The 24864-nt window shown below is 38.6% G+C and overlaps 2 protein-coding genes across 2 annotated transcripts; both read right to left on the bottom strand.

Moving 5' to 3' along the window:
• Positions 1-1985: 1985 nt before the first annotated feature.
• LOC149827243 (fructose-bisphosphate aldolase 1, chloroplastic-like) lies at positions 1986-5990 on the bottom strand. Its single transcript, XM_090019225.1, has 6 exons — positions 5761-5990; positions 4380-4649; positions 4134-4243; positions 3858-3948; positions 2692-2961; positions 1986-2555 (listed from the first exon to the last, which is right to left on the bottom strand). Exons 1-6 carry the CDS (start codon positions 5920-5922, stop codon positions 2277-2279), a joined length of 1182 nt encoding a protein of 393 aa, XP_089875351.1. The 5' UTR covers positions 5923-5990; the 3' UTR covers positions 1986-2276.
• A 4279-nt stretch (positions 5991-10269) lies between these two features.
• LOC149827242 (uncharacterized) lies at positions 10270-23167 on the bottom strand. The gene is made up of 6 exons (XM_090020269.1): positions 22975-23167; positions 22746-22800; positions 22394-22444; positions 13786-13877; positions 13611-13688; positions 10270-10755 (listed from the first exon to the last, which is right to left on the bottom strand). The coding sequence occupies exons 1-6, from the start codon at positions 23028-23030 to the stop codon at positions 10608-10610; spliced, it is 480 nt and encodes a 159-aa protein (XP_089876395.1). The 5' UTR covers positions 23031-23167; the 3' UTR covers positions 10270-10607.
• Positions 23168-24864: the final 1697 nt, after the last annotated feature.

Here is a 24864-nt window from a genome sequence, read left to right as displayed (position 1 = left end):
ATCAAGGTGAATATCTCTCTCTCTCAGTTGGCTCATATTCTGAAATATCGTGACGCAATTGCAATATGATAAAGAGAATCACTAAAATATGAAAACTGAAATATGAGGACCAAAACATGGGAACTGGAAATATGGGCATTTCCAACACTTTTTTTTGCAAATCCAACCATGTGGATGCGCTTGGCATGATGAATTTGCTAGGAATCAACCATTGGATAGTGTGTTTTCGCTGAAAAAATATAATTTTTGAATGCTTCAATATTGAAGAATATGAGCCATTGATTTTAAAGCCTTAAAAAAATCTCATTTATGCATCAAAACCGAAACTGTATGATTCAAGAGCGTGTTCTCATGAAACCAAGCATGTAGATCACATCAGTACGTTAGATTCAAGAGAAAAAAATAAAAAAATCATGAAAATTGTGGTTCACGCATTAGTTCTCATATTTTCAGTTCTCATATTCTAGTGATTCATGATAAAGATAACTAAAAGGCAAAATACCGCGGAAGGTGACAATCCTGTGCCGTTATCATGACTTTTTTATTTTTATGTTTATTGATAATATTTTATATATTGAACATGATTCTTCTTCATCCTTTATCTTTTTAAATTTTGAAAACTTCTTAAATTGTTGGGATGTCGACAGTTCAATAATTTCAAAACTCATCAGTAAACCTATAGGCCTTATTTGCTTCCAAAAACATGGGGATGGGGGAAGAAAAATGGTTGGGAGAAAGTGGCACTTTCTTGCAAGATGTGAAACAAATGGGTCCCTGTTGGAAAGCCGTTGGCCCACCCGGTGTTGTCAATGTCGATATGAATCAGCCTGAATCGGACTTTTAATACCGTATCTACTCAAAATCAATTTGATATGAGTTGATTCGGCCTTTAGCCGATTTTAAATATGTATTTTTTTTAAAAATATTTTACTAATTTAATAAACTTTTTTTAAATTTTTAATTAATTGTTCACATTTAAAAACTAAAAATGGCAATTTAGCTTGATTCGATTTGTGTCCAAATCAACCAATTCTCTTAATCGATTTGTGGGATCGAAACCAATACCCACAATATTGGGCACAACTTTGACCATGGTGGACCGAATTGTTTTTCCTGTAAGGCCCACCATTTCATGTCAAAACCCTTCCCCATAGGAGGGGTGTGGAAGAGAGGTGTTGAAGCCCTTTCTTGCAGAAAGGACAACCCTGGTTAATTTTCGACTAGCATGCATTTTCCCATGAAAGGGAATGCACACAGACACAGGGCCCCCAAAGATATGCTCAACAAGCTGAGAAAGTTGCACCCATGGACCACCTTATATTTGATAACCTTGTACAAAAATTGTCAAATTCAGCAGTATAAGTGTTCAGGTCACCTGGCCACAAGAACCTCACTCATCTTACAGGGGCAATTTGTAAATGTCACTAAGTTGACGAGACATCATGAGATCGAAGCCCGTGAAGAATCCTTCTTGCTGTAAGGTTGCAACTGGGTATACTCCCTAATGTGTAAGAGAGACTTCTTGGGGCAATAGCAATATCCGTGCAACAGCCTGAAAATCGCTCATGGGACTATTGAAAGGAATCCTGAGTCTGAAAATGCCACATGGAACTATTCCAAGGAGCCATAACTCAGACTACACCAAATAACAGCATGCCCATCTTCAACCCTCCCAATATGTACACTTGTAACAGTTACATGCTTCAAATTTGGTCCGAATAAATTCGGTCCTCCACTATTGTAGAGAGAGAGAGAGTCCTAAAATCAACCTACTCTCTGTTCAATACATGGGCGATACACCAAGGACGATGAGAGATCCAGTGTGTATGAAATTATGAATGCATAGAACTACATATGTTTCCCATGCTAAGTAGCCCATAGCAGTCAAGAAAAAAAAAGTTACCAATTGCTAAAAAAACAGATCCTTTATTACTTTCCTACGTATCAGGATTTAAGCTGTTTGATATTGAAAAATGACAAACAATTACTAGCTTTAAATTGTTTAACGCTCGATCTATGATCTTCACTTCAATCACTACAATAGTGGAGGCATTGCTGCAGTGCGAAACCACCAGCAATCTATTAAGGACTGTCCTTTATTCAAAAATATCAGCCTCAAACGGCAACATTCTTTGGAGCTAAGATCGTGACAATTTGACATGAAACAAACGGCACAAATTCTAGACAACACAAGCAGAAAATGCAACTACAAATGGAAGGCAGAAGTTAGGGCGCCTACAGGTATGTGATGCTGTTGAGTGCCGCTTACACCTACCTTAGTAAGTGTAGCCTTTAACAAACATTCCCTTCATGGCATCCTCGCTCTCTCCCTCACCCGTGTAGAGACCACGCTGCGCCAGAGAGTTAGCCTTGGCACGCACCAACAGGGCCTTCTGTGCTGCCTCCACATTTTCAGGGCGGCCCTTCCATGTCTTCAAGACAGAGTTTTGCAGAGCTCGTGCATACGAGAACGAAACATGCCATGGATTAGGGGTTTTGTTCATCGCGTTCAAATTAAGGGTTGCTTCCACCTCGGATTGACCTCCCGACAAGAACTGCACGACATTTACACAACAAATGAATGATCTTAACAAAGTGAAAAGCAGATGATCCGATGCACAATACTGTAACTGGAAAAAAAAGAAAAGGTAGATGAATCAGTCATCACAACAAAGGCCAAGAGCAACATACCATGATTCCAGGCACGGCCGGTGGTACTCTCCTGTTCAGCATCTTTAGTGTGTACTTGGCAATTGTTTCTGGCGATGCCCTCTCCTTATGTTCAGCTCCAGGGGTTACCATGCTAGGTTTCAAGAGAATGCCTTCAAACACAACATTGTTCTGTGCCAGGTAGTAGAAAACCTCAGCCCAGACCTGCTCTGCCACTTCAAGAGTTCTGTCAATGGAGTGGTCTCCATCAAGAAGAATCTCAGGTTCCACAATGGGCACAAGACCATTATCCTGAAAATGAATTCATTTGTTAAAATGTAATTAGATCACATGTAGTAGCTAACTGAACATAATTAGAAAAAAAAATCACAGGCAAGAGCGTGCCCAAAATTGCTTGGAACAGTTATTTGCATACATCTCCTGTAGTGCGCCCAAAATCTATATGATCATCACTTGTCTTGTAACAAGCTGAACAACAGCATGGATACGTATCAGAATATTTGAGTTTTTGGTTCTCACTGCTTTAACCTCAATCAAGAAGGAACTGCAATTACTAAAACATTCCCAATCTCCTGATGCTCTGTGTTTTAACTGCGGAATCCATTCCTCCATAACACAACATCCCCAAGATTCCCTCCCACAGACCCCATCCCTGCCCATTTTGCTGCCTATGAAGTCTCACACTGGCTTCCAATCTTTGCCCTCAAGCCTAAATCACAGGACATTATCTGCAGACCAAAGTGAAACAATTCGCTACACATATAGGAGCCTCGTTATTGTTGAATTTAATGACCTGAAATTATGTTATTTAGCATATCTATGCAATCATATTACTAATAAAAATTTTGAGTGATGAAATAGAACTTGTACAGTAGTGTACACACGAGAGACTGCAGGTTTCGGTGAAATGTTTTTCCTACATAAGCATGACATCTATCAAGCGTACAACACAAAACCTGAACTTCATAGAAGAGTGTAGAACCATTACTCAATCCACCAGCCAGTGACATGTCGAAAATCTAACACATTTCAGGCAAACAATAAATTGTAAACAAGGAATAATGCTTTAACTTTGATGCATAAATTTAGGCCCTAATTTGTGTCTTATACCAAGATTGAACGAGAGAATTAACACAAAAACAAATGAAACACAGAAAGAGAATTAAAAAGCAGATGTTTGGAAGTACCTGAGAAATAGCAGCATAACGTGCAAGTCCCCATGCAGCTTCCTTAACAGCCAAGGCAGATGGACCGCAGGGAATGCTAACTACTGTACGCCTGTGAACATGACATCCTCAAATGTAAATTAAAACATCTAGAGAGTTCAGAATCCATACATACATGCCCTTGAGGAGGCATGAACAATAAACTGCCCTAAGAATAGAAAATGAGCAAGAGTGATAATCAACTGATCCTGAGCTCCTTTGATAAACAGACTTGTACTGTTATGCGATTGGCCTCACCATTTTGCAAAACGAGCTCCCTGCTTGTAGTATTCGGCAGATCTTGAAGCCAATCCATCTAAACCTTGGCACCATGACTCATTGTTGGATCCTGGCAGAGGAACCAAGCCCTTGAAAGGAGAAAGTGAAAGGAAAAAAATACTATTAGTCACCAATGATATGCTTACAGAAAGACTAAACAAGGTACAATAACAGCAGTTTCAACAGAACGGCTTTCCAGAAGCTGTCAATTGATATCAAACAGACCTTGTCAACTTTAATTCCTGGTACTATGTTCTCATCACATAAGCAATCCACAAACTTTTTTCCATCTGTTGTTGACTGGTATAGGGTCTCCTCGAACAGAATCGCACCAGAAATGTATTCACCAAGCCCAGGGGTCGAAAGCAGCAGCTGTCTGTAAGCCTGGCGGTTGGTTTCTGTATTCTCCAGACCAATTGAAGCAAGCCGCTTTCCACAAGTTGCATTAGACTCATCTATAGCAAGGATACCACGTCCAGGGGAAGCAATGATTCTCTACACAATCAAGTAACGAAACCATTTAATTAAAAGGAAAACCCCATCGACCCACACAACAGGTCCCACACTCCCTTTTCTGGCAAGTTTCAGGCGCCGATGATGCCGGCATCGCCCTCCATGACATTTCAGTTAAGAAAATCGAGAAGCCACAATCTTATGGACATTCAGATAAGCCCACAAATATGTACCACTTGTTTTGGAGGGAAGTGGAGCACGAAGCCATATTTCAATGGTTTTTGGATGCTGGTTTCAAATCGAATTCTGTTACAGGCTATGTGCGAAGCATACCCATAAACAAGGACAGCATCCCCAGAATCTAGCCTTCCCTCCCTGGTCTAGATACGCTTGATGTATGAAAGAATGAAACCCAAAAGTAAGTTGCATCATACTTGAACTCACGAGTGTATACACGCACGCAAGCGTGTATACAAGTCAGTTCAGGCGGATGAAACGATCAAACACAAAATCAGTTCAGAAGTGTATACACGCACGCACGCACACATTTACACCACAATTGAGCTTCCGTTGATGGAAAGCAAAAGTCAAAATCTTGAAAAATCCTTAAAGTATTTTCACACACAAAATGAGAAATTCATAATTCAGTATAAATTAGAAAAAAAGGGAAACCAAAGAAACAAGGAAGAATCCTAAAAATCTCTTTAAAGGCAGTACATCTTACATAAAAAAAATCATGAATTCTCCGTATAAATTCAAATCCTAGAAATCTATAAGCGGGAAAAGTAAATCAGAAACTCGAAAAGTCGCCGAATAAAAGAAAAAGGATGCCATTTACTTGAGAAAAAACATGCATTCACCATCCGATCCGAACTCAAAAGAAAAAAAGGGTCTCCTAAACTAAAAAAGTGAAGAAAACGCTCACAATTATAGTCCTACAAGACGGATCGCGAATCAGAATAAAATAAAAACCGAATTTTCACAAAAAAAAAACACAAATCACCAACCGCGATCGAAAAAGTTTGATCTTTCAAAGAAATGATAACAAAATCATCGAATTTTCACCAAGCAACACAAGTCACAAGTCGCGATCGTCAAAATCGATCTCCGGAGTCCGGACTACGGTTTCGTTCTCAGAGAGAGAGAGGCTCACGGCGGTCTTGACGAGCTCGTCGGTGTAGGATCCAGCGGCCCTGATGGACGCCGAGAGCCGGCCGGCCGGCCGTCCGGCCGTCCGGTGGATCGGCTTCCGGCCCAACCATTGAGAAGAAGAGGCATTGAGGCTCCCGAGGGAAGACGATGCCGCTGCTGCCATGCCCACCTAATCTCTCTCTCTCTCTCTCTTTTCAGTCTGCGTGGGAAAGGGAGGAACCGTGCGGTGGCGAGCTCCGTCTGCGTTTCCAATTTATACGAACTTTTTCCGGAAAAGGAGTACTTGACTAGTAGTGAGTTTTGGGAAACAATTGCGGAAATTCTATTCACATCATCCATAAGGCTAGCATCCAATCGGTTGCCACGTGTGTCAATGAGTCTTTTTTTCCTAAAATTATTCTTCAGTGCTTGGTTTTGAATTGTGACTAAATACCATCCACATTTTCATGAGAAAATTTCATTTATGGGGCCAACCTTAAGTGAAAATTTCAAATATGGCCAGATCTTTTCTTAAAACGTTCTATTTAACAGTTTTCAGAAAAAGTTTGGCTCATATTTGAAATTTAAAAAATGGGTGGCCGATATATGAAATTAGGGGCGAAAAGTTGGCCTCTAAAATTGAATTTTTGCTACTTTAAAATGTCTAAAATTTCACCTTCAAGTGCCATGCATTAGAAAAAATAGATATTTTGAAAAATATCTGCTATTTCAAAAGCGTCACATTTTTGTCTTGATTTGAACATGATAAAGTTGATCTTTTTGCTATTTTATTAATTTATATTTCCCTCATGACTTTATGTATATTTTCCTGAGTTTTTTCAAAAATAAAAGTTTTTAATTTTATCTTTAAAATTTCCTTTCCAAGGTTGTAGATGATTTTTATGTGAATTTAGCAGTATTCTTTTTCTCTTCGTATATTAGATCTATCGGTGATCATTGAAGAGCCGTATGAAGCTGAGGTCTCATTTACAATTTTGAAGTATAGATGGGAACATTGATGTTATCATCAACTATGATTATCTAACCGTTCAAAGGGCGGTTGATAGAGATGAGGCACAGTCAAAATGTGGTTTTTGATGGCAAAATCTTTGGCGTCAACCTATATAGGGTTTATAGTTTTTATAATTTTTTTACTAGCAGAATTTGAGAGGTTGCCATCTGATTTATGGAAAAGCTAGGAAGAAATCATTAGCAGTTATCAAACTGAATATTAAGGTATAAAATTTGATTTATTTTATGCTGCTTCTTAGTTCTTACCTAAATCTTTTAGTTTATTTATTGCCAAATATAGATATGAATTCTTTATAATTAAACGCTTTATTCTTTTAAAAAATCAGAAATAGCTTCTTTTGTTGGACACTTTCTGAGAGCTTTTATCAGAGGGCTTGAGCTTCATGTGCAACACATGTTCTCTTTTGCTTTTTCTGTCTCCCAATGTGGGTGGGTGGGTGAGAGCCGAGATAGAGACTCTTTCTCTAGAGTCTCCTCACCTAACAGATGCACACACTAGCCGAGTTCCAGCCGAGCCTGAGCTATTCGAACTTGGCTCAGTTCCAGCTCGGAGCTAAGCTTGTAAGGCATTGTGGGCAGGAATATTTCATTGGAGGCCCATATTTCTCTCGCTCTCTATTTTTTTTATATATATATATATATATTTTTCAATTAAGGCCCTAGGTGGTGGTCTCAAATCTCAAAGAGGCCAGCCGGCCCTGATTGTCTATACTCGGTTCAATTCCAAGCTCGAGCCGGCTAGGTTCGGTTTGCATCCCTACCTAACACAGACGCAGCCAAATGGATCACGTTTTCTAATGATTTCTGATGAGGGCACAAACGGTGTTGTCATCAATAGGTCCAAGTTCCTAACTTTGTGGGGGGTAGTTTCAGCAATTATGGGAACGAGGGCCCATTTCATGTGAAAAAGGGTCTCTTTCCCTCACTCAATGCTTAAACAAACGCGCCCTAAAGATTTTTGTTTTTAAAAAAAATCTCAGGAAAATACTATCAGTGTCACAATTATCCCGAGATTTATGAAAATCTCACGAGAAATTACCTAAGCGTTTTGAACTTTTATTTCTGGCGATATTCTTAAAATATCATGAGTTTTTTCTTAGAAACATAAATATCGTGTTTAAACCTGATATTTATGTTTTTATTGGCTATTTGCCGTTAAAAAATGTGTGTTTTTAATTTTTAAATATTTCTGTGTATTTATTTATAAAAAAATATTTCTTTATATTTTAAATTTCTTTTTATTGGCAATATTTTGCCAAAAAAACTCAAGATTTAAAAAAAAAAATCTATTTATCATGAGTTTTTAGCTGACGACATTTTTCCGTCTTTAACTTTTGTCTATATGGTAAATGAACATATATAAAAAATGTATCTAGAACTATAAAAATATCAAAATATAAGTAGCCTGCTCTTATCACATGAATATCGGGATGAAATCACGCTGTTAGGCGATATTTTAGCATTGCAGCAACTTTTTCTGCATTATGTCGGCTTTTGAAAAATTTCATGATAAAATTGCAATATTTTCAAAATGTTACCGTGGTTTTAAATCAGAATTTCTGGGGGGTGGATCCGGAGAGAGAGAGAGAGAGAGAGAGAGAGAGAGAGAGAGAGAGAGAGAGAGAGAGAGAGAGAGAGAGGTGGGGGCGGCTGGATTTATCTATCAGATCGTCAAGGGTAGGTGGACTAGTGCTCTCTCTCTCTCTCTGGGAGAACGCAGGATGTGCCGGGTTCAGCATCCATTTGGATCTGCTTTTATTATTTGAAATTCATGGTATTGTTCAATTTAGATTTTGGAGTTTCCGGGTGCTTTTATTTATTTATTTATTTTAGTATGAATCGGATACTAAATAAAATTTAGGGTTTCTTATTTTCCATATAGATGGTTATTATAAGGACTTTGTAGGTGATTGGATGAATGAATCTATGAATTATTTTCTTGAATTTTAGTTGATTTTCATAGATTTTCAGTATATCGCAGTTCTCACAAGTTAAATGGTAGAGTAGGTAGATCGTAGCGGTTGATTTTTGCCGATCTGGCATCGGACTTACACCTCTTTCTCTCTCTCGTTATGGACCCAAAGCAATTCTAAACCCATTCTCATAATCACAAAAAACCATAGTGTGTTATTTTGAAAACTGCCATTTTATAGCAATATATCAGAAAACGATACAAGTTTCCATGAAGAATGGACAGACCTGAATCAATGGACAAGGTCCCAGTAGCTACTACCTGACTTACATGGATTCAAAAGGTTTAAGTTCTGTATAATATCCGGGAATAGATGACAACTCTGTTGTCCCTCTCTGTCTAAAGAATGAGCCTGAAAAGATGTTATAGATATTAGCTGGCCACATAAGAGAGTGTCTCTACTGTCTTCTACTCTCTGGTCCTTTTCAACAAGTCTCAATGGCATGATGCACATGATCAACTACTCCATGCATTTGGGTCCTTATCATATTGAATGAGAAATGGGCCTAGAAAAGACCGTTAGATGGAGTGGTCGTATTATGTGATTGACAGGAAGGTCGTTTCTGGGTTATTTTGGTTACAACTGAATGGGAGGCCCATGGTCACCAGGGTGGTGGTTGTGTCATCAGCTGCCAAGTACACAACAACAATTATAAAGCGCAGTTCCCCTTTGGTCAGCAGGGTGGTCCCTTGCTGGCCCATGGGTGTATCCGTGGCTTTCAGAGGTGGGTCACGTAAGGCAGGGTAGCCGTGGAGCCTCACCCGGGGTTTTCCTTGTTTCGGCTGAGGGTTGGCATCATAAAACAAACTATAAAGTGCTGTAGGCTGAATGTGGTAGCTAGACACTTAGTCATATTTCTATTACTTTCTTGCCTTTTTTCAGACATAGGACTTGCAAGAAGTGCTTAAAAAAACCCACTTTCAAGGATAGCGTTTATCAGTGATAATTGTTCTAGAAAATGCACACAAAAAAATGAAAAAGTGAAAAAGGACACTTGGGTTGCTCCTGATCACTAGAGATTAAGTTTATAAAGAATTACACAATATTTGTGTAAGAGAAAAAAAGGGCAGCTTCTGTTTGGGAACGATGCTTCAACCTACTGATGAATCAAAGAAACAAGCACGAAAAGCAAAAAGAAAAACAACAGCCACACAAGAAAATAAGGATATAACGTGGTTCAACAAGAACAGACTATGTCCACGACCGCACTGAGCCTTCTTTATTGATTGAGATACATAGAAGAAGATGCCTCTTTAAACAGGAGTTGAAGAATTTTACATGGAATCTACTAATATTGTTGGAGGCAACAAAGAATCTAGGATAAAATTATAGAAATACCCTAAAAAATATGAATATATATCCAGGTAGAAAACAAGCTCGACACTCCTCCAACAGCTTTGAAAAGTTGAAGCTAGGTGTACTCCTCAATGTACGGGGGAACCTCACCAACAGGAGGCCTACCAATGTGCAGTCATTGATGGGAGGTTTTCCCCTCGGCCTAGACCAAAAATAACAAAAAGAATGGCAGCCTGCAATACCTAGAATGATATGTTAGATGAAAAACCGTGGAATGTGTAACAGCCACAAAAATTTATACAATACAGTGGTGGTTGAATGAGGATTACATAGGAACTTGATGAAAGCAGAACTGGGACAACTGAAAGTGTGCTACCAGTTATCAAAATGTATAAAACACAAATTTGGCATAAAAAAGAAAATTGTTCGTATGCTGAAATAAGCCAGCATGAATACTGCTGTAGTTTAGAGTTACTGGGTGGAATAAATGAAAAGATGTCATAGGAAAAATGCATCTGGACCAACATACAGAAGTCTGGAAATATTGACTCATAAAGGGTCGGCATTTTCAATCTGAAGGCAAAGACTTTTCCTCTTTAGGTTCTGCCCAATGCTGGCTGGCACGGGACCTTGCCCAAGGATCCAAGGGGGGCCTCTGAGGCGGTTGAGGGGTAGCTGGTTTTGATTGCCTCAGTTCATTCTCTCGGTCAATAAACCTGCAGTAAGCAGAAAAATGAATAAAACATATATGTAAAGCATCCATGCAGTATAACTCACAAGCACCCATGCAGTATAACTCACAAGCAACCATTTAAAATTTAAGTGCGGACTTGTACGAGATCAACCATTCTTCAAAGAATAAAGGACATGATTGGTGAATAATTGAGAATCTTTTCTGAATATACTCAATAAAATCCTTATGAACATATCATGTTGCTAAAATTGAGGGCATATTAGGAAGCCACAAAAAGGCAAAGGTTTTTTAGTTTTTTTTTCTTTATTTGGATGACAAGCAACCTGCCTAGGAACAGAGGCAGTTAATGGGCCTCCCGTCCTAGATAGTAAACCCTGGGTGAGTGCCCTAGCCTGCAAAGAACACTCACCAGAAAAACTTGCAAACCGTGGAATGTTGAGACTCACAGGTGGTTTTAGACAAATGTTGAGACATTTTTTGAACTTGCAAACGGCACAATGTACCATGTCCAATCGAAAATAGGATCAGGCAAGGTCAAGAGACTGAAGACAAAAGCTATCCTATCTATCCAGCAAAAAGGAAAGAAGTCAAAAAGGAAGACGACCTTTACTTTTTCATCTTATAGAAAAAAATAGCATATTTGTCAGCAATATAGGCTTCCTTTATTGCTTATAAGTTTCATCAGCAGGGGGCTTAAAACCGCAGGCCTTGTAAATCTCTAGACAAAGTTCTAATTCAAGGTTGACAATAGGCAACAAATAGAAACTACAATGCAACTCAATAATCGTCCTACTACCCAGCAACATGAATGTACCAGGGAAGCAGAAATTTCTGACACTAAATGAAGGAGATGTTGCATTAACGCCTGTCTACTCTTCTTCCTTATCCCTTGATAGACAAAAAGTGGAGCAGAGTACCTCAAACAAAGGATAAAGATGCAGGCTCTGAATCAAAATTTGTGCCATCATACAAATACAATGCAAATCATGTCTGCATCTGATGCATATGAAAATAATTTTGCCCCAATAATGCAAGCCACAAAAAACAAGGTAGTACAGAGCTCAGTAAAAATTATCAACTCCTAATATTTTAGGGCAGTTGATGTGAACATTGGAATTCTTGTCCTTCAGGAGTACTAGTTACACATGATTTGAGAAAACCATATGCCCTAAACTTTTATCTGCTTAACCTAGTAAAAGTTATCAAACTTCATGGTGATTGCAGTACTCTAATTAAGCCTCATAGCTACCACCCAACACTAAAAGAGGGACTGTACAAATTTTTTTTCATAGCTTTAAGAAACATTAAGGGCATGTTTGGAAGCGAGAAAAACTCTCATAGGAAAAGAAAATTTTGCCTATGAGAAGTTTTGATATGATAATTATTCTAAAATGAAATTTTTTTACTTGTTTGAGTAGCATGAGAAAAATAAAATAGAAAATCTTTAAAAAATGGGAAAGAGGAGAGGGTGGTGGTGGAGCTTCTCCGACGCGGTTTTCCAGGAGGTGGGTGATGGTGGAGCTTCTCCGGCACCATTTTTTGGGAGGTGGGTGGTAGTGAGATGGATGATGGTGGTAAAACATCATCGTGGGTGTTGGTGGAGCTTCTCCAGCACCATTTTTCGGAAAGTGGGTGGTAATGGTAGTGGTGAGATGGATGATGGGGATTGGTAGTGGAAAATCATCGGGGGGGGGGGGGGGGGGGTCCGAGAGGTGGGTGGTGGGGAGTGGACCTCACCACTTTCTATTGGTAGGAAACATTGCTCCACCTCCCCCAATGTAGGAATGTTTCCTATCAAAAAGTGTACGTTTTAGAAAAACTCTTTCAGGAAGAAAAATTATCTTGTTTGAAAGGGTCGGAAAAACCATACGGATTTTCCATTTTGTATCACTTTTCCTACAACTTTCCCACTTCCAAAAGTGACCTAATATGTGTCACTATGGAAAGACAAAAGACAGAAAAAATGCGCTTCATACGCTGGACCTGCTAACTCTAAAAACTAAGTCCATATCCAAGAGTGTCAATTACAAAACAAGAATGGGAATTCTTTTTCAGCTTCTAATTTGATGCCAAAAAATTGCAACTTTCCAGAATGTGAAAGATAGTCTGTAGCCCCAAGAAGAAGGCTTGCAATTGAATAAGAATGCCATCATTCAGACACCATAATGATGCTTGACCTCAAGATGCAAGCAGAAGCATAATAACCATTAGGTGTGTTGTTCATACAAATATAAAAGGAACTTCATTTGAGCCAACTAAACCTCTCATAATGATGAAAAAGAGTCTCACTTTGTGCATGTTTCCTTTAATCAAGCCTCTCATAAGCAGAAGCACAATAACCATTAGATGTGCTATTTATTTCATTTGCGTGTGACACCTTCAGTCAGAGGCTTTCTTTTCCAGTAACAAAGTTGTTCTTCTCGAACCTAATCAGGAAAAGCAAGGTGATGAACTACTCTACTCTGAGTCAAGAAAAGAGTCCATGTACTAAATGTATACTTCTTTATGCTTTTAACAATGTCTTATTTCCTTATATGCATGATTAGAGAGCCTTGAGTAGTGTATGAAAACTATATGATTAGGGGGAAAGTGATCAATGCTGGTGGTTCATGCAGATTAGCCATAACGCAGTTGGAGCATGCTCAGATGAGACCAGTAATGTAAAGGAGTACTCTGGGAAGTTCTAACAGTTCAATCAATCACTAGAAAAAAGAGAACCTCTAATCTGTGGATAAAGTATTTGGAAACTTTGAAAAACCATGTTCAAATTCAACAAGCTACCCTATTAGAACTTTATCATCATCATGAGTGTCAGCATGTGCGTGTGTACCCATCATCATCATCATGTGTGCGTGCGTGCATGTAGCAATATCTTACTCAATATAGGCCATAGGTGCAGCATCCCCAACTCGTATTCGTGTTCGAAGTACTCTTGTATATCCACCAGCTCTGTCTCTGTTTAAATAACATGGAAGTAAGAATATGTCTCAACAAAATTTAACAATACTAGGAATAGAGTGAACATTCAAATGGGAAAATGACTGATGCAGACTTGTAACGATAAGCAAGCTCAGTAAAGAGCTTATGAATGACATCATCTCCTCGAACAAATGCAGCAGCTTGCCTTGAAGCAGCGAGAGTACCCTGAAATAAAAACATATAAATCTCTTATGCAGCCTTGGATAAGTAAGTCATATTCAAGTACATTCAACTAAATAATACTTTTTAATAGATAACAAAGTAATGCACAACTACACTTCTTTCTAAATTAAACAATGTAAGGCACAATATAGATCAGAGTTACCGGAAGCGCCTAGGTAAAAGGAGAAGCACGCTTCGGAAGCGCGAAACATCGCGCTTCCGAAACGTGTGGTGAAGAGTCCCCCTTTTATGGGAAGCGCGCTTCCGCCACGCTTCCCCATTTTTTTCATTTTTTTCGCTTCCCCCTAGCTTCCGGTTTGCTTCCTAGGTTGCTTCCGGTTCGCTTCCGAGACGGTTCCTAATTTTCTTCTAAGTGGTCCCACGCTTCCCCGCTTCCTAAATTTTTGAAAGTGCCTCGCTTCCCGCTTCCCGTAACGCTTCCCGCTCCCACTTCCTTGACTGGTAACTCTGATATAGATTCAATTCTGAAATGTGGAGATTAGGCAATCTAACATTCAGTGTTGTGAAAAGCTTGGAGGCGCAGCGAGGCACTCCACCAAAATCTGAGGCGAGGCGTAAAGCGTAAGCTTCAAAGTTTTTTTTTTAAAACTTAAAAAAACTATAAAAAATATCTAAAATTATAAATAAATAAAAAATTCTTTATTGATGAAGCAACAACCAACAAAAAATAAAAAATCTCAAATAAATACTGAAAAAATATGAGATTAACATATAAAAATAACATTAATGCAACAACTTGATCTATGTAAGTATCTAACAAATAAAACATGAGCATTCATTAAATAAAAAGTTAACATTAACAACGAAATGCATATTATTAGCATTAACAACCAAATGTTAATATATATATATATATATATATATATATATATATATATATATATATATATATATATATATATATATATATATATATATATTAGAAAATGCATGTTTTCATTTTATCAGATCTGGGTATATTTTTTCTTATAAAAATCTAGTTAAACCGGAATCTTGATCTGATACCTACATTACTTAGTCGGATTCAGGTTTGGACCCACTCATTTTAACATCGGTCCAACTGATGAATTGGAGAGCCTGATTCAGAGTTTTTACCCTTGCAGTAAGGGGTCCGGGGGCTCCCCCCGGCACGGGTCCCGCTGTGCGTTCAGTGGGCGTAGCGGCCCCCGAAAGAATTTTTTTTTTGGGCTTATGTTTGAGACCCGGTGTCTTATGGACCAGACCCGATTTTTTACTAGTAGCTTAGTTAAAACCACGTAAAAAAAAACTATTTTTTGGTCAAATGAGGGCTTTGACCCTCATTTGACTAAAAAATTCAAGGCGTGTACACCTCAGCTTGAGACGCACCTCGCCTCGAGGCGTGCACCTCAAGGCGTATGAGGCGCATGCCTCAAAGCTGTTGCGCTTTGTACATGCGCCTCAAGGCATAAAACCCCTCGCCTTGAGGCGAGGCACGCTTTTTGCACTTTGAGGCACATTTTTAATAACACTGCTAACATTGATTTCCTATAGGCTTGGGAATGAAATACACTCGAGCAATATTATGCCAAATTTGTATGCTCTAAATATTTCTATTGATGACATTGACAGGATAATATGACATTGCATCTAAGATCTCAAAATATGCATGTTCAAATTTTAGCAAAAATATAGATCTTAGAAAGAGATAGTTGTAAAACTATGTCACATGGGTGCGGGTGCGGGGGTGCAGCAAAAATATAAAAAATTATATATATAAAGTCCAAAAGTTGGACATAAATGACCCTGGATGCGGTCATTGACCGCACCGGGTGCGCACCCGCACCCAACGCGGGTGCGGCACCTAGTTGGCCGAGTCCCTGTGACATAGCTGTAAAATTTGATCATCTACACAAGAGAAAAGAAGTACATGGTAAATTCATATGGAGAGATTCCTATCCTTGAATAATCTTTCTTTTAGGTAAATGGACGCCATAACAAAATATCTTTGATACAACAATATGATCAATCAGCACATTATCTAAAGTGATACCGACTATTGTCATTTCTCTCAGACTATACTAGTTGCCTGAACCAAAGGAAAGCTTAGAAATGCATGTGCTATGTTCATATGACATGACACTGAACAAATGCTAGACATGCCACAATACTATCTTTCTTTCTTTTGCCTTTTCACCTGATTCATCCCGATCTTTATACACATGTATGTTTAGTTGGTTAGTTAGTTAGTTAGAATAGATAGATAGACACCAGTTATTAACAGGCTTGAGATCATAAAACAATCATAGATGAAGTCATGGGCAAAGTGTTAACCATGTTCAACATAGGATTTGACTGTGTCAATATAGGAATTCTAAATCTAAAGCTGATTCCATGTAACTGGGACAAGGCTTGATAATGATGATGACACACAAGTGTCATCCTATCCTACATTTTATAAAATTGTGATGTCTGTTCATGAATCTCTATCGTATCCATATTCATGCAAAATTGCTCGCCACAACACAAAAACCAGGCTCTGAAAACTTAGTGCATCATCTAGATCACCTGCAATTGATATAATGTCGTAGCTATAACAGAAATGGTGGAGAGGCCCACGCAACAATTAAAAAAATATCAACAAAACAATCTCCAACATGACTAAGGGAGTGCAACTAACAAATATGTACTTGTCACTACTACGTGTTGCTGAAAAATTAGGAGAGGTAGTCCCACAGGAAATCCCTTGTGAAAGGCCAATCGAAACAAATATACAGAACAAAAAAGGGTTCTTGGTGGCCACAAAATTTATCTAAGGAAAGGTTATCTATGGTCATTGAAGATATTCGACAAGTGCATCATTCGCAACTGTTTAAGCCACAAAAAGAGACCAACAAATGAATCTAATACTAGAATGATGGAAAAAATATCAGATAAGATAGTTGCATTGATGCCAAACACAAGGCCAGTTGACATTGTTGACTTGCCATAAAAATTATTTTCAAGAGGGAGACACCTTCTTTAGGTTGTGTTTGCATGTTAAAGAAACCAAATCTTCAAAGAAATCAAATCCGCAAGGATGTTAGTTCCTTTCATTTGCTTCCTGCAATAATTGCAAATGTCATGTTTGTTTTATAGAAAGGAAAGTGGCATGGATCTGCTTTCTAGCGCTTGCAACTGCACCATAGAAAAGTTGGACTCAAAGTTAGATCTTCAGATATCCAAATCCAACTCACATAGACATGGATCAGTTACCTGTCACAAGTATGGATACAAATAACTAGGATATAGATCTTTTCAAACATAACCTCATGAAAGATCCAAATTTCAAATACGGTCTGGTTTTGCCTCCAGATCCAACTTAAACCTCATAGAGTAGTTATAGATCTATTTATGACTTGAAAACCAAAGTGGTACTGAACCCTTGAGAAATAAGTAAATATATCATTTTTCATTAAAAGTTTTGGGATGAAGGCGTAGTTGTTGTTGTTGTTTGTATCATTTTTCATTAAAAAAAGGATATGGCTGAAAAGAAGGAAAAAGTTCAAAACTTTTGTGAAAGGGTGAATGGTTTTTTTCTTTTGAAGTGAATTGAAGATGCAACTAAAGGCTCGAATCAAGGCAATGCACCTGACCATAGGGTGAAACTAGGGCAAGATTCTCCCAATAGAGAACTGCATCAGCGAGGGCTACGGTCGTATGAGGGTAGGGCAGCTTCTAGGGCAAGCTTACAGAGGTAAAAGGGATTTTGCTGATCTCAGCAGCAGTCTGCGAGCAACATTGGCAGGAAAGGTGGAAGAAGGAGGCCACACAAAGAGGGAATGGTTGCACGAGCCAGCTAGGGCTCATCGCAATAAAGAGGAAATATTGTGCACGGAACGTTTCCCGACGGGGGGTAGTCAGGAATTGAGTCCGTGCATTTGGCGTGTTTCATGGAAATGTATTCCTTGCAAGAGTGGATGATTTTATTTCTTGCATTTTCATCTTCAACGCAGAAAGTGCACAGTTTTCTGTGACTTTCTGCTGAAAACACATGTTTTCTGTGACATGCAAACAAGCCCTTAAAGTGGAAACAAGCAAAATTCTATTTTGCCTATCCGAAGTGGTACTGAACCCTTCAGAAATAAGTAAATGTATAATTTTTCATTAAAAAAGGATATGGCTGAAAAGAAAGAAAAAGTTCAAATTTTTTGTGAAATTAGAGTGAAAGTTTTTTTCTTTTGATGTGAATTGAAGATGCAACTAAAGGCTCAAATCAAGGCAATGCATCTGACCATAAGGTGAAACTAGGGCAAGATTCTCCCAATAGAGAACTGCATCAGCTGAGGGCTATGATGGTATTAGGGTAGGGCAGCTTCTAGGGCAAGATTACAGGGTTAGAAGGGATTTCACTGAGCTCAGCAGTAGTCCACGAGCAACGTTGGCAAGAAAGGTGGAAGAAAGATGCCACATGAAGAGGGAATGGTTGTGTGAGACTGCGAGGGCTCATCGCAATAAAGAGGAAATATTGTGCACGGAATCGTTTCCTGACCCAGGGGGGGGGGTGTCGAGAAATGAGTCTGTGCATTTTGGGTGTTTCATGGAAATGTAATCGTCGCAAGAGCGGATGATTTTATTTCTCGCGTTTGCATCTTCAACATGTGCAAAGTTTTCTACTTAGTTATCAAAGGCGCTAGGCGGTGAGCTCCTAAAAGGACTAGGCGATACCCCAAATAAATTTAAAAAAAAACCCATATAAAATAAGTAAACAAACTACTAAAATTAATAACAAACATGTATACAACATAAAATTAATCAACAATAAGCAATAGACAAATACTAACATGTTGTTGAACACTGTAAAGTGTGAATTCCATGTGTGTGGACTGTGGGAGAATGTGAACTTGTGAAATGTGAATTCTGAAAAAGAACAATAAAACAAATCATATGAACTACGCTCAGTCACACAGATATATAACTCACAAATCAAAAAACATAATTCAGAAATATCAACCAAAAATACAACATAAATATAATTCACAAACAATATATAAACATATTATATATAACTCAGATACAGTCAAACACAAAATTAGCAGTCAAGAGACCAAAAGATGAGAGAGAGAGAGGTACATACCTCTTCTACCTCCCTAGCGAGAGAGAGGAGAGAGAACCGAGTGAGAGAGAACTAGAAAAAGGGGGAAAAGGTTTCCCCCTTTTATACCGTCTATGGTCAACATAAAAAAAAATTGGACCAACCTAGGCTTAAGTCCAGGTGCCTAGACGCTAAAATAGGACCCCACCACCCAGACTTGGTCACCCAGGCGGTGGGGCTGCACCTACCTCGCCTAGGCTCCGACTTTGACAACTAAGGTTTTCTGTGACTTTCTGCTGAAAACCTATGTCACATGGGTGCGGGTACGGGTGCGACATGGGTGCGGAGCAATTTCAAAAATTTTGGACATGGGGACAAGGCTATATATATATATATATATATATATATAAAGATCATTTTTTTTAGTTTTTATACGTCTTTTACCCTAAAAAATAGATAAAAATAGACTCGGTCAAAGTTGACTGATTCCAAAATGTGGACGGACTCGGCTCCAGTGCGTTGACCGAGTCCGACACTTGGTTGACTGTGTCCGAAGCCGCACCCGTGTCCGCACCTGTGTCGGGGCGTGTTGACGCGGGAGCGTCGACCTTACAGCCGAGTCCGTGTGACTTAGCTGAAAACACATATTTTCTGTGACATGGAAGCCTAGGCAGCGCCTAGGCTCCGCCCTTGACAAATAAGGTTTTCTGTGACTTTCTGCTGAAAACACGTTTTCTGTGACATGGAAACAGGCCCTTAAAGTGGAAACAAGCAAAAATTCTACTTTGCCTATCCCATTTACCCGTTGAGCATGTCCTTGTTAATTCACCCACAATCTAAGAGATTGATGGGCACAAAAATGCCCTTGGAATGTTTTCACAAGGATTTGAAATTTATCAACAAGTTGTGGCCACCATTGGACAAGAAATAGCAAATGGCATATTAAAGTAAAAAATAGCACAATCGAATGTCTTTGAAATGAAGGGGCACATATTTGGCAAGTAAAGTGGTTTGAGGGCACGGTTGGCACCAGTTTGGCTGGAAATGACAGGGTGGAGCAGCCATTCCCTTAGCTTTTGGTGAAACTGGGGTTAAAAAAATGCCAGTAATAGGGGGACACTACATGGTGCTGACCGTGCTTGGAGACCAATTCATCCTCCTATTTTGGACAACTACATCCATAAGTTCATTCTTCCACCTCAGCTATAATGCAACATTAATGTGACAAACCCAGTTTCCATTGTCACCAGCCAGAAACTAGTAAAATAAGTTGTCTGTCCTATATAAACTGAAGTGTATGAGATCCTTATCAAATAGATGGACAGAGGTTGGTGGCACAAATGTGAACTTGGTTGGCACAACATGATGGCCTTGTGAAACCAAGACAGGGACATGACCACACGTTACAGATGTGGACATATATACAAGATGTATGTGTGTGTTTGTATATATTCAAAAATCACATTCTAAGGCAATAATATGCATATTATCTTAAAAATGCTAGTTTTTGAATGACAATACTACGCCATTCTGCTTGACAAAGATTAAATAATAAATACAAACTGAAAATTGAAATGTACATAATCAACAAAAAAATAAAAAACTATCAAATAAGGGAAGACAGTCACAAAAAGATACCGCTGAAATTAGGGACACCGTTGATAAAATGTCATGGCATGTTTGGTGTCAGAATTAATATTCTGTTTAATAACACCAAACAATCATGCTAGGCAAAAGTCACCATGTGACAGAGAAAAGATCATGCTTATGTTTCTGCACATGTGCATGCGAATGTGCGTATCTGCTAATGCTAGTGGGTAGAATTTAACCTCTTATAAATGAACAAGGAGTCAATTAGTGACAAGAGAGAAAGATATTGCCCCAAATATGAGAAAATGTTGAATGAATCATATAGTTCCACGTAAGAGACAGGTTCAGAAAAATGGTTCAGCTTTTCCCATGCACATTAGTGAATACCCACACAATCTAAATGTTTCCATATTACATTTTTTAATTCTTTTTCTTTTCTTTTAAAGACATTGCTTCAGGGTGTAGCTACAAGAATGAGACCATTGACGTGGCACATGAACAAACACTAAAAGCATCAACGTATTGTGAATGTTTTGAATTTGCAGCAGTATAAAACATGTAGTCCAGAAAGTTACAAACTAAAATCTTATGGGAAAAAGGGAAGAAAAAAGGATACAGTTTAAAAATGTCTATAACAACTTATACACAGTTAATTTGGTTACAAGGTTCACTATCAAGGTTCCTGATCCAGAACTCAAATTCTGCAAGCTAGAAACGGAAAAATTTTGTGACATTACATGCTTACTTATGAATTGAAGTTTCAATAGGAACAAACAGAAATACGAAGACAAATACAAATAAAAAGTTCCAGTACCATGTGCCAATGTCCAAGAAACTTACCATGATTGGTCACAGAAAAAAATCCTGTAGGAACTTATTAGGAGGTTGAGGAATGTCATCATAGAGGAACTCATATCAAAACCATGCTTAGCAAGATCAATTGAGACAATTTTTTTCACAATTGATACACTGAATCCAACACAATGATTGTTTTTTTTTATAATATTCCTTTTTCATGATAAGGAAAACCATGAAACATCTTGAGATAATGGAAACTGATGAGTTTACATGATCTTAGAAAATGATCTTTCTGTTTTCCCTGTTCTGTTTCTCATTGCTTGAGAAAATTTTGATCCTGGATACTACACTCTTAGAAATTGGATAAAGAAATCTGTCTGCCAGCCAACTCTATCTATCTATCTATTTATCCCAAAAGCTTTAAGAATCTTCTTGATGAACACACGAATGATATGTAAATAGTTGCTTGCTAGCACCATTTATTTTCTCATTCCATTGTAAACTTGAGATCTATCTTGAGCACATATCAATTCGTGTAATATTTGTTGGATCAAGAATTTCAGACGATAAACTAAAGCTTTTGCTCTTACATGGTGATTTGAGGAGAAATACAAGGCTACTATAATTGAAAATGGAGCAACAAAAAAATTCAAGAGAAGATCCAAATAGAGTAAGCCTGTGAACATCTAGCAAAAATTTAAGCTATATTTTGCAAGAATCTTTAAAATTTTTCCACAATGGGAAATGAAATGCTTGCAACGGTTTTAGAATGCATGAATTTCACATCCAATAGTATGATCAATACCACAACGACTTGAAAATATCAGAGATACGTATCATTTAGAAAACGAATGTAGTTTATGGTATATTTATTCAGGTTAGGAACAAGTATCCACTCTCACTTTGCATCAACCACAATCACATTCACATAATTCACTAGAAGCGGGAGAAATAAAAATGTGAGAACAGAGAAGAAAAATTCAGCTTAGCTAACAAGAAACATCCAAAAAGTGAAAAGTCAGAAGCAAAAACTGCTTAGTTTCATTGAAAGGAAAAGGTAAAAGGGGACTATGCTGACCTCCTTCCCAAGTTGCACCATGTTATCCGCAAGCCGTCGGACTTCCTTGGCCTAATGACCCCAACGAAAACGAATCAAAACCCCAAAATGAGATTATTAATTTCAATCACAGGGAAACCCCTTCAAATCAAAACTTCACAAAAGAAAAGAAGACGAGAGAAAAGAAGAGAGAAGAAATCTCACTATAGAATAACTCAACCCATCTAGCTATCACACTTTCTGTGTGCGTGTGCGAATGTAAAAATGCAAACAACAATAACACTAAATGACCAAAAGGAACACAACCCACTTGCCTATCATTCACGAAAACACATCATATGACAAGCAAGAGGAGAAAAGAGAGAAAATACACCTTGGCAACCGTCGTTTCGATGCGCTCGTGCTTCACCAACTGAGAAACCATCGTCCTGTACTAAGAGAACCGAGAATCTATGAGATACCCAATACAAGGATTGCACTATTCTCTAATAAATGAACAAGTAGATGAAGAATGCAAAGATTGACACAAAGAAGAAGAAGAAGAAGAAGAAGAAGAAGAAGAAGAAGAAGAAGAAGAAGAAGAGGGGTGTTGAATGAGGTACCTAAGCATGGACATCCGGTGGGCGGTGTGACGGCCGAGCTTGCGAAACTTGGTCATGGTGGTGAACGGCTAAAGAGGGGAGAAGGAATTCGAGAGTATTGCAATCTGAGAAGACACCACCCTCTCTCTTCTTCTTTCTCCTCCTCTTCGCTTTGTCACTCTGCAGCCTGTGCACAATTGGTTCAGGGTAACCTTTCTACTGTAAACGCGCGTTTGTAGTGGACCGACTTATCTAGATAAACTGGGATAATCAGGGAAATTGCATTGTTTTTCGTAAGAAAACATCCTAATGCATCCTACTTTTCTGAATAAGTGGGTTCATCAAGTTCGGCAGGGTTGGCTAAATCAAAGAAGGTCTAGAGCTGCCAATTAGGGTGTCAATTGGTGGGGTTTGACCCGGATCTGACCGGTACCAAAACCTTATAGGGTCAGGGTTTGGTGATAAAAAGGAGTCCAATTAGAAACCGGGTCCGATTAGTATATGATTTTGAGTAAGATTTGTGAAATTTAATGGAAAACTTGAGCGCCACCCGGGTTCTGATTTTTTTTTTAAATTTATAACCCGAAGAAACTGCACCGGGCAGGAAGACCTGGTCGCACTGGCTCAGCCTGACATACCGGCAGCATAAAACTCTGAGGCTAGGACCACAGTAAAATTTTAATATAAAACTTGAAAAAACATTATTTTACTGGTTATAGACGGGTCTGATCCATCTAATCCTTATTGGACCCCAATATGGATTTCTGTATAGTAGATCTAATAGAATCCAAATCCAAACCTGATACCAGCACCTCAAAGATAGATTCAGGTTCGGACTCACCTAAATCTGAACATCCGATGGTTGACACCCCTACTGCCAATGGGTGCAAAAGGATTGATATTTTCCGGGTCATGCTAGATCTCAATCAAAATTCGAAACAGCCCGAGTCTGAGTCCGGGTTTTAATTAGATCTGATGAGGTAGGGTTGAATTCAGATCTGAAATATGTGGTGTACAGTGTACTGGATCTTTGATCAGAATGTAGATTGGATATTACTTCAAGTATTCAAATCTGGAAATTATATGTCAGATTTTGATCTGATATCCCATTATTTCCGATCCATTCACCACCCAGACAGAGGTCCAAGCTGACCCCGAAAATCAACCGAGTTCCCGTACTTGGTCCTGGATCCCAAACCATGGCTTGTCACCAATTGTCTTTTGTTCTCCTAAGAGAAAACCCTGAAAACCAGGATCCAACATCGACCCGACCCCAGGTTTGTATACCTTATTGGGTGCATATCAGACTTAGATCCAGATTCTTGGACAAATCCTGTCCAGGAATTGGTGGACCAGAAGAATGTCGGTCTAGGCTAAAGACTTAAATGGGTCGGATTTGTCAGTCCCCTATAACCCAGATGAGACATACCTTCTTGGATATGGATCCTCAAATCAGATCTAATGTGCAGTCAGATTGGATTCAAACTTACATGATAGGACTTCTTGAATTTGGATTCATACCAGGATCGATATTCTCAAACTTACACTTGGATTTGTTTACGAAATCTATAAAGACCACATTTTAAAGTTAGATTGGATTCCAACTTACACTTTTTAAATATGATCAATTTATAATTTTTACATGCGAAACGCTTCTTGTTTGACCCAATATCACCATATAAAGTTCCTGATTGGGTCGAATTTTGTCTCAATCTTATTTGGACCAAGATCTAAATTCATGCTTAATTACGGCACGTTTAATTAAGCAAAACAAAAAATTCAATTAACTAAGCAAGAAAATAACAGGAAAATAGCCCACCAGGGTGTAGGGGTGACTTGTGGACACACATCACCAAGTTAGCGGGACACCATGAGTTCGAAACCCACAAGAGGCATCCTTTGCCATAATGT

The sequence above is a fragment of the Nuphar pumila genome, chromosome 10 (genome assembly GCF_984573655.1).
Source record: "Nuphar pumila chromosome 10, dmNupPumi1.hap1.1, whole genome shotgun sequence".
Taxonomy (NCBI): Eukaryota; Viridiplantae; Streptophyta; class Magnoliopsida; order Nymphaeales; family Nymphaeaceae; genus Nuphar; species Nuphar pumila.
The sequence above is the reverse complement of the archived record's forward strand: the minus strand, read 5'-3'. Positions and strand labels throughout refer to the sequence as shown.